Genomic DNA, 12,906 nt, shown 5'->3' with positions numbered 1-12,906 from the left:
TGTATGTGAAGAAGAAGTGGCTTCCTCCTGAGATTGGTCTTGTGATAAAAGCTTCCTGCCTTTCTTGAAAAGAGAAAACACCATGAATGCATGCTTTGCTATGGGCCCTGCACTGCTTGGCAGAGAAGGCGATTCTCAGACCTGGAGGTACTGTTGTGTCAGTTTTGAAGAAAGATGCTTGGGAAGAAGAAATCTTGCTCATTATTTGAAATGGCTTCACTTGAGAACTGAGTATTATGCAGCCTGCAAGTGAGAGTTTCTGTTAGTTCCTCATGGCCAAAATAAGAACGGCTTTCTTGAGAGCAGTGCTTCCGCCAGTTCTCAAAATACTGTTCTAAGCTCTGAGACTTTTAGCTCTCCTTAAAAGAAAAAAAAAAGTTGCTTAAAAAAAAAAACTTGAGAGTGCTACATGATGTTGGTAACTAATTACCGTTCCTCATATAATATATGACTTTCTGAGTTTTCTTGCTGATTATTTTGTGTTGAGTGGTTTTAATCAGTTGAAATCAGCATCTGATTTATTTAATTATTTTATGGATAACAGCATGTGATAAATAAAATCACAATTCATATTTTCTTAGGCCATGACTAGAACAGACGTATTCTTCATCAAAAGCAATTTAGCTATTGTCTAATATCAGTAAAACTTTTCTAGGCAGAGTAGGGAGGCATCTTTATAAGCTGCACCAAAAATTAAGTAGCATTAACCTGTGTATTCTGCTCCTAATTAGTTCAGAAAGATTGTGTGACATACACACGTTTAAACAATAACGTTGGGAAGTGAATTGAGTGTCTCTTTCAAAGTCAGTGTAATTTATAGTACTGTTTACACTGCGGTCATGATAAATCGCCAGTTTGAAAATGTTTTTTAGATTAGTTTTGTATTAGTTTAACTCATAGCGTAGTGGGTAAATTACAATACATGGTAACAAACCTATTGAGACAAAGAAATTTTTGTTCGATTTGCAAATACTGAGAACTACTACTTAAAATTGCTACCAGTGGGAAATGTAAAAGGTGAGGTAATCCCCTAAAGAAAAAGGACTGTGGTTGTGAAACATATTGAATGTAAATCTTGTAAAGCTTGTAGGGAATGTACTGAATTGAACCTGCTCAGAGTTCATGCTAACAAGAAACTCTAGTCAATGAAGGCAGATAAAGGAATTGTAAATGACTATTTAAATTAGTCTGGAATTCAAGAACATGTGCTTGGATAATATGGAATAAAGCTGTCTAAATATGCGGCTCTCATTAATTTACTGGTCAGAGCGAATGTCTATGTTACAAGACCCAAGGCTGCTGCAATAGCTTGCTGGTGTTTAAATCTGCTGTTCTTCAGGGATTAGAGTGGAGAATAGGGATCAGGGATCTTTTGTTTTTGCTCTTTGTTGTCCCAATAACTCACTGAGGAGCTACAGGTGGACCATGAAAGCTCACCTCAGTCTGCTTTTACTTGTGTTGCAAAAGAGTTTGACTTCACTTCTTTATGATAACTTAGGAATGAATTCCACAGGAACATCCTGGTGCTCATTGCTGTGTCATACACCCTGTCTTCTTGTCTGTTTGCTTCCTTTCACCAATGCTTTTCAAACCACGAGGGCTAGGTGCTATAAAGTCACAGCAAGGAGTCAAAATGAAGGGGCAAGCAAAGATGTAGTAATAACTGTAGGATGATCAACAAGGCCAAATGCAAGGTCCTGCACCCAGGTCGTGGCAATCCCAAGCACAAATAGAGGCTGGGTGGAGAATGAATTGAGAGCAGCCCTGAGGAGAAGGACTTGGAAATGTTGCTGGACATGACCTGGCAATGTGCACTTGCAGCACAGAAAGGCAACTGTGTCCTGGGCTGCATCAAAGGCACTGTGACCAGCAGGTCGAGGAAGGTGATTCTTCCCTTCTGCTTCACTCTGGTGAGGCCCCACTTGGAGTGCTGCATCCAACTCTGGGGCTGCCAACATAAGAAGGACATGGGCCTGTTGGACAGAGTCCACAAAGATGAGGAGAGGGCTGGAGCACTCCTCCAGTGAAGACAGGCTAGGAGAGTTGGGGTTGTTCAGCCTGGAGAAGAGGCTTCAGGGAGACCTCACTGTGGCCTCTTAGTACTTGAGGTAGACTTATGAGAAACGTGGGGACAAACATTTTCAATGTGTCTGTGGTGCTACGACAAGGGTCAGTGGTTTTAAACCAACAGAGGGCAGGTTTAGATTAGATGTTAGGGAGAAGTTCTTTGCTGTGAGGGTGGTGAAGCACTGAAACAGGTTGTCCACAGAAGATGTGTCTGCCCCATCCTGTGGAAGTCTTTAAGGATAGGTTGGACGGGGCTTTGAGCAACCTGGTTCAGTGGGAGGTATCCTTGCCTATGTCAGGGGATTTGGACTTCTTTAAAGGTCCTATCCAACCCAAACTATTCAGTATAGTGTTGGAGTTCATTATGGTTCTGAGCTCAGGGCAGTGTTACCCTTTTATCCTGAAACTTAGTGGCTGCATCAAACCTGATTAGACCTGTTGTTTCTGCACATTGTTTTTCCAGCAGCCTCTGACCAGGCAGCAGCAAAGTTCCCTGTGGATCAGTTTCAAATGGGATAGAGGGAGGTGATGCATGATAGGTGCATATGCTCCTTCTAACCATTTTAGAGCTGAAAATCTGAAGATTTCACTGACCCCAAATCATGAGGGGCACTGACTACATGCAAGTGTGCTTGTATATTCCTGTTTGGCCAGAGTGGTCTTTTGGCCACTATCTTTTATTCTATCTGGCAGCATTACTAATCAAAACCATGTTTGACAATTGTCATGTGCTTTCTGCAGGCTGGCTTGCAGCTGTTTGCTGTCCTTCTGCTGTGTGATTGGAAAGAATGAAGGTTTTAGCTGGCTTCAGTGGATCATTTCTCCGATGCAGAAACCTCTGCTCTGTGATGGTGGCAGGGCAGGCTTGCTTGGACCTCCTTTCTCTGGCATTTCTGTTGAGGCAGAGGAGATTAAATGACCTATTTCTCCAGTTTCCCATGCTGGCTGCTGGCCTGGTTTGTGGGTAATTCAGTTCATGAGCATTATACTGCTGGATTTAATTTTTTTTTTTTTCTGGCTTTCTGTTATGTAGTTAATTGCAGTGTTGAACTGTTCAATCCTTTGTGCAGAGAAAACTAGAGAAAGGTGAAAGTCAGTTACAGCCTGGGACCAGGAATCCCAGTATAAATACCAAGCATTTTTTGGGTGGGGGGGTGGGAGGAAGGAAAGGGAGAAAAATAGGTAGAGAAGAAGTCAGGAGAAGAAAAAAAAAAATCATAATCTTGGAAAATGTTACATATACCACAACTGCAGACGACTGAGTTCAAACTAAGATAAATAAATACAAATGCTTTCATTTCACCCTCTTAGCAGCACACATTGCGTGATTATTTTTATGCTTGGTTCATTTGTTGAGCGTGTGTTCTGCAACTTTAAATTATAAAGCCCTTTTAAGGAGAGGCTGAGGTTCCCGAGCAGAACTGCATCAGGGAGGAAGATCAGGGTAGTTTAGTTGTGTAGAGGGTAGAGGTAAATTAGTTCGTAAGGGAGTTTATTAACCCTGAAAGTGCAGGATGAGCACAAATGGAATTTGTAAGTGTAATAGAAGTTGCCCTGAACTGTTTGTAAATTTGAGCCTATGTTTACATGACAAATATACAGATGTTCTCAGGAAGGAGCAAGACTTAAGTCAAAAAGAGTTACTGTGCTATTAGTCTTGTTAGTTTTAATACTGGTTTATTTATACTGTATTAGTGATGAGTTTTGCTAATCCCCAAACATCTAGTTAGGGAATCAACAGTCGTTTATCATTTGAGAAAGAAGAACAGTTTTCATATAGTGTTTCAACTGTGTAAGATACACAGCCAGGTGTGTGCTTTGTTTTTACAAATGTTGTGGAAGTAACCAGAGGAAAGGGAGATCAAGTATTACGGAACGCAGAGGTGGGTGTTTGGTGCAATGTTTTCTCTGGGTGTTCTGAAAGCTGAATTTGGGAAAAAATTAGAGAAATTTCAGAAAACAGATACAAGGCTTTAATGAACTCTGCAAAATATGCTTTATCATGGGGTTTAAATTGCCTAGTCTTTAGAGAGTTCATGATTAAGTTGCTTTTGTAGAAGGTAAAGGTAAGAAAGTATTTGATCTGTTAATGGGTGTCTGGAAAGGACTTGTGTCTCGCAGAAGTCAAATATGTGCTGATCTACTCATTGTACAAGTAAGGTTTCAACAGTTCAGTGATGAAGATGGACACATTCAGACTCCTTTTAAAAAGTAGAAGATGGAGGTACGTGAAATTCACATCTGTAAGGTGGAATGAGTTGAATTTTTTATGGTTTTTCAGAAAGTAGGAACTTAAATATCTGTCTCTTTAAAAGCTTCAATTCAGCTTCAGTATTGTATTTTAACATATCTTAAAAATATTTTAAATCTATAAAATATATAGGATGGGAGCACATTCTGTATTGGTATTGTAGTAATTTCATCAAAAGTTGTAACAATAATTAAACTTCTCAGTTAAGTTAAATCTGTCATCTGGAGTAATGTTCCCTTACACTTGACATTTTGCGTACAGAATTCAGGAGAAAAAAATTCAGAAACCTCTCTGCATTTTCCTATTTGTTGTTGCTTCTGAATCTCACCATTCTGAATTTCACTCATTCTACTTTCAAGAGTTGTGTGATGGTGAGCTAATATGGGCTATAACGATAGTTCATACGTAATCAATTTGAAAGATGTTATTGATGATTTTGGATCATCTGTCAAAAGCCTTTTTATAATGTAATTTGCTTTTCATGAAGAAGCACACATTTTACAGGCCAGAGCTGTCAGTTAGCTATTGTGTCCAAGACCAGCAAACCTCATGGTGGAAAAAATGTCTTCTGTGGTATTCCATCCATTTTTGTTCTTATAAACAATTTGCACCATTTTCATTTTAATGAAATAGTTTTGTTTTCTGTTTTGGTTTTTTTAATGCACAATTAGAAGTAGATGCCAAAAGTTGTCAGGTGATTAAACAGCATGCTTTTCTAAATTCATGAATTTCCATGAACAATCTCCTCCACTGCTTGCATTTGCAGTTTTAAGTTTGGTAAAACAGTAACTATTTTGATAAATTATTATAAGACCATTTTATTTTCATGAATACCTAGAAAATTAGAAACATCTGGAATCTAAAGTACTGGGTTTTTTCTGTTTTTCCTACCATTTCCATCAATAATGCACAATTATTTCCCACTTTAGTTCTGTGTACAAGTGATTTCTCTCTTTTTTAAAATATATTTTTTAAACCCACTTGCAAGGAATTCGATCAGAGGCAGCTTCTATTTTTGGAGTGGGAAAAGTTGGTCATCTTTGTCTGGAGATTACATTAGAGCTTGCATGATGTTACAAAGCAGTCAGATAACATTAGGCTGCCATTTCACCTCTCACATAATGTAATGCACTGTACATTCTTTATAATGAAGAACAATTTTAGGATTCAGTAACAATCAGCTTGGCAGCACATTTATTTCACACTGAGATCACTAAAACTATGTGTTCATAATTTGCTTTCTCACTCCCATCGCTGAGTAGAAGTATCTGAAGTCATTGCCTAAGCCTGTAATGATTCTTATTTCAGGCTTATTCACAGTGAACTCAATGCAAATAAATCTCAAATTTTTACAGCTTCCTAAATAATCTGATTATAATGTAATATTTGGTGCAGAAGTAGTTAAAAATGAGCTACATTTCTAGTCAGCAGTGTCTTTGAGAAAATATTATTATTTCTTAAATGGACAGCTTTTCCTGGCTTGATTTGTGTCAGCAGTACTCTGAATATCTTTATCAGATTTACTACAATGAAATAAACTTCCCGGTTCAATATACTTAGTACCTTTAGTGCATTATTTAAATTTCTTAAGACATTTGTGTTCGAGGGATTTAAACTTAATCAGTATTGGAATAAGTCGTATGCGACTATTATACAGCATGAATATTGACTATTATTATACTAATAACTCTGGTAGATTTGAAATTAGATATCAAGAATAGACCAGGCAAGATGTGTTCAATAACCTAGATTTTTAGTCAAAGTAGATTTGATGTCCTGTAGGGATCCTCTTACTCTCAGCAAGATATTATCACATACAGAATTTCAGAAAGTATATGAGGTATGGAAGCATATTGTTATTTTTTCATTGATGATGTGGGATTCTTCATTCATGCAGCTTTTTTTCCCTCTATTCTTTATGGAGCATTAAGGATGATGGAGTTTGTCTTTAACATTTAAAAAAAAGAAATTGTACATTTGTATTTTAAGTTTCTCCACACCTATGCTTATTCCTCCACATCCAACATGTGCAGCTTGAATGCCAGCAGGATGCTCTGTGTTTTTTCATTTCCTTGTGTCTTGGCTTGTCACAACTAGAAAACTGCAGGGTGGCCTTTCACTTGACTGGTCGAAAGCATTTCCATCACTTGTAGAGAATTTGAGAAATTGGGCTATGCTTCTTTGGGAAGCACAGTTGCATTTTTTTTTTAATGGACTTGTCACTGAAAGTGTTGATGTGAAATACTGAAACAGGTTGGTCAGAGAGGTTGTGGGACCTTCAACCTTAGAGACATTGAAAACAGGCCTAGGCAACCTGAGTCCAAGGGAACCTGAGCAGGACCAGATAGAATCATAGAATTCTTTAGGTTGGAAAAAACCTTTAAGTTCATTGAGTCCAACCTTTAACCCAGCACTGCCAAGTCCATCACTAAACCATGCCCCCAAGTGGCACATCCATACATCTTTTAATTACCCCCAGGTATGATGACCCAAACACTTTTCAGGACAGCCTGTTCCAGTGGTTGACAACCCTTTGCAGGAAGAAATTTTTCGTAATATCCAATCTAAACTCCCCTACTGCAACTTGAGACCATTTCTTCTTGTCCTATCGCTTGTTATTTGGAAGAAGAGACTGATCTCTGCCTCACTACAGCCTCCTTTCAGATTTTTGTAGAGAGTGATAAGGTTCCCCCTTTTCTCCAGGCTAAACAACCCCAGTTCCCTCATCCGCTCCTCATAAGACTTGTGCTCCAGACCCTTTCCTAGCTCCATTGCCCTTCTTTGGACATGCCCCAGTAAAATTCTGTTTGTGTCTGCATTTACAGAGCAGAAAGGAAGAAGACGGAAATTGAAGGCTGTGCAGAAACTTTGAAGAAACAAAAGTGTTACACATATATTTAAAGACTGGCGAAATTTTGCTAGCTGATTACTTTTATCCTTAGTCCGTGTGATGTTATAGTCCTGTGAAGGTGTTAAAAAACTTTCTGAACAGTTCCATCATGTTCTTTTTCCCTGTAAGACATTGCCTTACTTAAATCTCAACATGTTGTTCACATCTAGTTTGCTTTGTCAAAAGGATGCAAGCTTGAAGTATTTTCTACCAGTGTCCACCTCCTTCACCTTAAAGGTTACACCAGTAGTAAGCTTGGGCCCATTATGCCTTTGAAAGATAAACTTCTTTAAGTATCCTCTTGGATTTTGCTTGCTTAAAACCCCAATAGCTCTTTCTCTGGCCTTGTCATTGTCAGTCCGTGAATGGGTATAGGTGGTCTCATCCTCCCATGCAGTTTTGGTGGGAAGCTGTGATTGTAGTGCTAATCTTCTAAGTGATGCTCGGCACATGAAGGGTGGCCCACAGGAGGACATCTGTGGTGCTACATTTGCTATTGCTGTGATGTTTCCTTGTTTCTAAATGGCTTTGACATCTGGCATTAACAATGTGAGTACAAGCGTATTAAGGAAGAGCTTTTACAAGTAGATTGAAAAGAAAGTCATGCACACCAGTGGTTTTCAAAAGAAAAGAAAGCAGCTTAACTGTATTGACAGAATGCTCAATTTGGTTGAAACATCCCTAAAAATGTTGGTAAAAGGAGCTGATTTTGGGAAATACAAAAGGCTGTATGGGGTTCACTTCATCTCTCAGAGAAGAAAGGGTTGAGAAACAGAATTCAGTGGGGCATTGCCTTGCATCCTCGTGGCTGTAAATGAAGTAATAGCTATTGCAGCCCAGTGTTCTGGAGTGCACACATTCATTTACAGGTATGTGGGCGGAACCTAAGGTAGTTAAAAGCTCTTTTATTAAGTTATTTTCTGCAGAAAGTTATTTAGAAAAGGGTAAAACCCACATAATCTGTGTCTAAGAAGACTGAGGAATTAATCTCGAGAGATGTCTTCGATATTACATTTGTTGAGATACAGCTGTCTTAAGGTAGTGTAGCAGGAACCCAGCAAGTTTTGCAGTCATGGAAGCATTGAGCTGCTTATTTTTTAAATCACTATTTAGAAAGATGATCAGCTACTGCAAACTGCTTTTATTTATAAACTTTCTAAATGTGGTATTTTTTTTCCAAACAGCCTGCTAACTGCTCCTTAACATAGATCCTTAAATGTTGGAGTATTTTTTTAATTAGAACCAGATATTAGAACCATGTTTTGTTACAGTTGAAATTGAAACCGGCTTCACTGTTTGCTATGGAAACAAGTCTTTAAAACAAATCTGTTCACGGGTACTCTGATGTGCCAATCCATGAATTTATGTAACCTGTGAATTTTTTTCATGCCTTTTTGCAACCATATTGTAGAAAGAATGGTGGTACAGAACCTATTATAGTTTGCATTAAGCCAGTAATCTATAATGTCAGAAGTACATGCTAATTTTCCCACTGGATTAAAGAAAGGATGGGCCAACTAACACAGAAAGGTATGCAACCTAATTAAAGATTAACTTAATTAAAGATTTCCCCAAAGTTGTTGTTCCCTGTCATTTGCACATGACGGGGTTGTGTTTTGTGATACCACCTTTACTGAGAGTTTAAAAATTATCTTCATGAGTTGTGAAAGACCATATAGCTATTTTTCCCTCAGTAGGCCACTTTTACCTGACAGCCTCTGGAAGACCATGGCTGAGCGTCTCTGACCTGCAAAGAGAGTCTTGTGGAACTGCTGCAGCGTTGGGGAGGTTGGTGCACTGTTGGTGCACTGTTTAGGTGGTTACTTGTGATGGGAACAGTTCCAGGAGAAAAAACATACAGCAATTGACAGGATTTTATTATATGGACCTTACAGTTATTATATGGACTTTACTGTTATTATGTGGTTTCATTGTATTCATACTACACAGTGCACAGCCTGGACATGCCCAGGCTTGCCATGAGTTTGCCTGCTCCCTGTTTCCCCTGCTCCTCCCCCTTTTGCCCGTGTCCCTATCCTGGTTTGTCCCCCTCTTGTCTGTCTCATGCTCCACCCTATGTTCTGGCCCTTTCCCCTCCCGAGCAGATAAAAGAGCGTGCATGCGTGAATAAAGGACTCTACCTGCATCCCACCTTTGTGTCCCGGACCCGTGCGGTGCCACGGTCCCATCCCCCCTTCGGACCACGGCAGTTACTTATGCTGAGACTGAAATCCTTGATACAGGTCTCACCTTGCAATAAACTTTGGCCTAAGCTGTGCAGATTGGTCTAAATTACTTACTTGAGGGATTCAATTGTAAAATAGGTGCTTGAAGGTAGCAGAAAATTTTAAAAATATTATAAGAATTGAAACAAATCTTCACGAGCTGCATTGTCTGTTTTTTCAGTAATGAATTTGTGTGTGTGTTTGTTGATGCAGGCCACAGAAACATTGTTCCGAATGGCAGTAGCAAGAGGAGCTATCACACCTTTAAGACATGGAGAAGTAAGGCTGATTATATCTGTATCTTTTGGTTTCTTTTTTATTTATAAGTGATAAAATACTTTCTTAATATAATGCTTTATAAATTCTTGGGAGATGTACTGTCTTCATGTAAGTGAAGAGAGCTGGACTATATATAACTTGCATACCTACATTACAGTATTTTTTTAAAGGAGAATGGGAACTTAAATCTTGTCCAGCCAGAAATTAAGTATTTTTGAAAAAACATTCTGTTTTTCTTTTTGCTTCAATCATAACTTAGCCTTATGATAGAAGTGACTCACAAGAATGTCCTTTCAGCTGGGTTGTTTTTCATTGGATTTTCTCTATTAAAGATTATCAAGTCTAGAGAAATTCACATGATGTCAGTATTTGTTACTGAGTAGCTGTGGAGAGGTTACTTCATCCTTTGTTCCTTTCAAGAAATAGTAACTTCACATAATATACAAAATATTATTACATTATTATTCTAAATAGGATAAATATATCTGAATATTATGTTGCTCATGCATGTTTCCGTTTTTACCTTCTTTGTGTGGTTTTATATCAGGTAAACATTGTTTTGAGCGTTGATGATTAAATATCTCCAATATGAGGAGGTGCAATTTATGCTTGGGTTGAATTCAATTTTAAAAATAAAAAAATAAAATTTAAATAATATTATATAAATATATAAATAATAATAAATATAATAAAAATAAACATAATACATAAGTAGATAATAATAATGAAAAATAAAATACTGTAATCAGTCATGATACTGGAAATGAGGACTGATCTGGTCATTGCCACAACTGGATGCTACAGTGTGTAGGGTTTTAAATATAGAAACCTGAGTGTTTTTTCATGGTAATCTCATTGGATCAAATTTTTAGATAACTTTGTCTGTTGAAGGTACAGCATTCAATCTGGAACGTAGACTTGGATTGACCCTGGAATCCCAGCTGTGCTGTAAAGTGTTCTTTATGCTGATGAAGTTCCCTTAATTTCCGTTTTGCAACAAAGTAATATATCTTTGCATTGGTGATGTTCTTGAGATTTCATCGGATGTGTGCAGCCCTTCTAAATTCTTTGTTTAGTTTTTTTTTTTTTTTTTTTTTTTTTTTTTTTTTTTTTTTTTTTTTTTTTTTTTTAGTGAAGGGCACCTAATTTTCTGTATTTTCATGACCAGGTTGCCCAAAGAGTCTGTGGAATCTCCATCCTTGTAATTACTCACTAAATGGTGTGAATTAATGGACAAATCAAATGATGTTTTATTTTATAGTGTAACTAATTGTACTATTTGCAGTGCAAAATACCAGGACAACTGCAGACATAATGATCTCTGTTGTGAATGATATTAGTAATTTCTGTATCTGATATATCTTATGTTGAACCAGTTCAGCTCACTGATGTGGCAGAAAAACTTTTACTTTTTTCTTCAGATATTCCCTCTGATCTTTTATCAGTTAAACCACTTCAGGGGCTAGAGAGAACCAGATGAGAATCAGCAAGATAAGTAAGTGGTGAGAGGATGTAACCATGATTATCAAGAAAGGAACTGAGAGGAAGTGCATCTGTTTGATGATGGTGAACTTTATCTTGGTGTACAGTGTCCTATTGACGAGATACTCATTGGGCTTCAGTGGAAATGCAGTTAAAGCTAAGCTAGATAATTTGTAGATAAAACACTTTCCAGAACTGACTTTTTGTGTAAGAAGCCGGGGGAAAAATAAGAAAATACCTTTTTTTCTCTTGTATATTTTTATCGAGCTTTATGCAAAGGGAAAATGTTTTTGCTCAAGGGAGATATTTTCATTAAATTCCATTGTGTAATTATAATTTCCTTAGTCTGAAAATGAGAAATTACATTATTCAAATGAAACTAATTTTTCCAGAAGAAACATATAATCATCAGGAGTCATATTAATTATTTTTTTTTTTAGCTTTTTCAGGAAATTACTGAATGTTTGCACAGTGTGTGAGTAGAAAGGGAACCAGAAAAAAAGTTGAATATGAACGAAAGTTGACTGTATTATGTTTGAGAAGTATGAATTTGGCAGTGAAAATCAAAGCAGAACAAGTTGTTTATTGGAAATTTCAAAATACAGAGGCAGCAGTCCAATGTGCAAATGCACTGTTCAACTTTCACACCATAACTTAAAAATGTAACACCATTTAAAATTTGAGAGGGGGTGAAACTGTTCAGTATTTGAAGGCAAAAATCATATCTGTTTGTTTGAAATTCATAAATGAAAAAAGTGACAGTATTCTGTCTGCACCACTGAACGGATTAATGTGCAAATGTTTCTTTTCTACAGGCAAAACAGGATGCATGAAAAACTGCCCATTATAATCCAGTTGTCATCACCAGCTGGATTTCTAAGTTATAATATTGAATGTCCATGGCAAATCCCTTTTCTCCTCCTTTCAACATTTCCTCATTCATTGTGCCTTATGAAGCTTTTATGCATATAGAATTTTTATGTTTTTCCTTTATTATCCTTGAAGAAATTGAAAAATTAGGTTGTACATGTTTGGTTTTTTTACTTTTGCATGTGGTTTATAAAATTACTGTTAAGATTTTAGAAAACTGTGCTGCCAAAAGTATTTATCAAAATTGGGAACATAGTGCCAAAAATTATTTAACTGTGGGATATAGATCATAGGTGTTCCTGAAAAATCTTCTCGGCAGTTCCCTTGCTCCTGAATTGACTGAAGTGTAGCATCCATGGGAGGGATCAAACCCCAAAGCATACTTGATTCTAAGAATTAAATATGTTGTAGTTCATCTTTATTTCTGTCTGTTGTTTTGTTTTGGGTGTGGAGCACGAGGCAGAGCCTTGTTCATTTCTGTTAGCACTTCTAGCTGATTCCCAAATGATCCAAAAATTGCGTGAGCAGATGTGCTCACACCAAATCCCATGGCTGTCCTTCTGTGTGGAAGTCTTAGGGTGCATTTTATTATGGACACAAGGTTTAGAGCTGCTGATCAGCGTAGCTGAGAGCTGTGCATTCAGGGAGCCTGGACCTGACACCACCTAGAGAGCTTCTCCAGCTGTTTCTTCTGCTTCTGGTATTCGTGCAGGTGGCTCAGATCTGCTGCCATCAGTTCCTCGCACTGTCCAGCCTCTTCCAGACAGACCTGCTGTCTCTAAAGGTACTGGCTGATGTTGCAGCAGTGATGGTGTTGAGGACACAAGAGCAGCAGCAGCCTG

The 12,906-nt window shown here is 37.7% G+C and overlaps 1 protein-coding gene across 2 annotated transcripts in view; it reads left to right on the top strand.

Annotated features, from left to right (window-relative positions):
- The window catches only part of TMEM135 (transmembrane protein 135), a 172,628-nt gene that overhangs the window by 61,223 nt on the left and 98,499 nt on the right, over positions 1–12,906 (top strand). Inside the window, exon 5 of one of the 2 annotated variants that reach the window (XM_027744609.2) lies at positions 9,647–9,712. The exons of the other annotated variant lie outside the window; for it this stretch is intronic. Coding sequence (XP_027600410.1) covers positions 9,647–9,712 — 66 coding nt within the window. The remainder of the gene's footprint in view (positions 1–9,646; positions 9,713–12,906) is intronic. 2 annotated transcript variants of the gene reach the window in all.

The sequence above is a fragment of the Pipra filicauda genome, unplaced genomic scaffold (assembly GCF_003945595.2).
Source record: "Pipra filicauda isolate LSUMZ 115617 unplaced genomic scaffold, ASM394559v2 scaffold141_size4267151_pilon, whole genome shotgun sequence".
In the NCBI taxonomy this organism is placed as follows: Eukaryota; Metazoa; Chordata; class Aves; order Passeriformes; family Pipridae; genus Pipra; species Pipra filicauda.
This window is presented reverse-complemented; position numbering and strand designations above follow the sequence as displayed.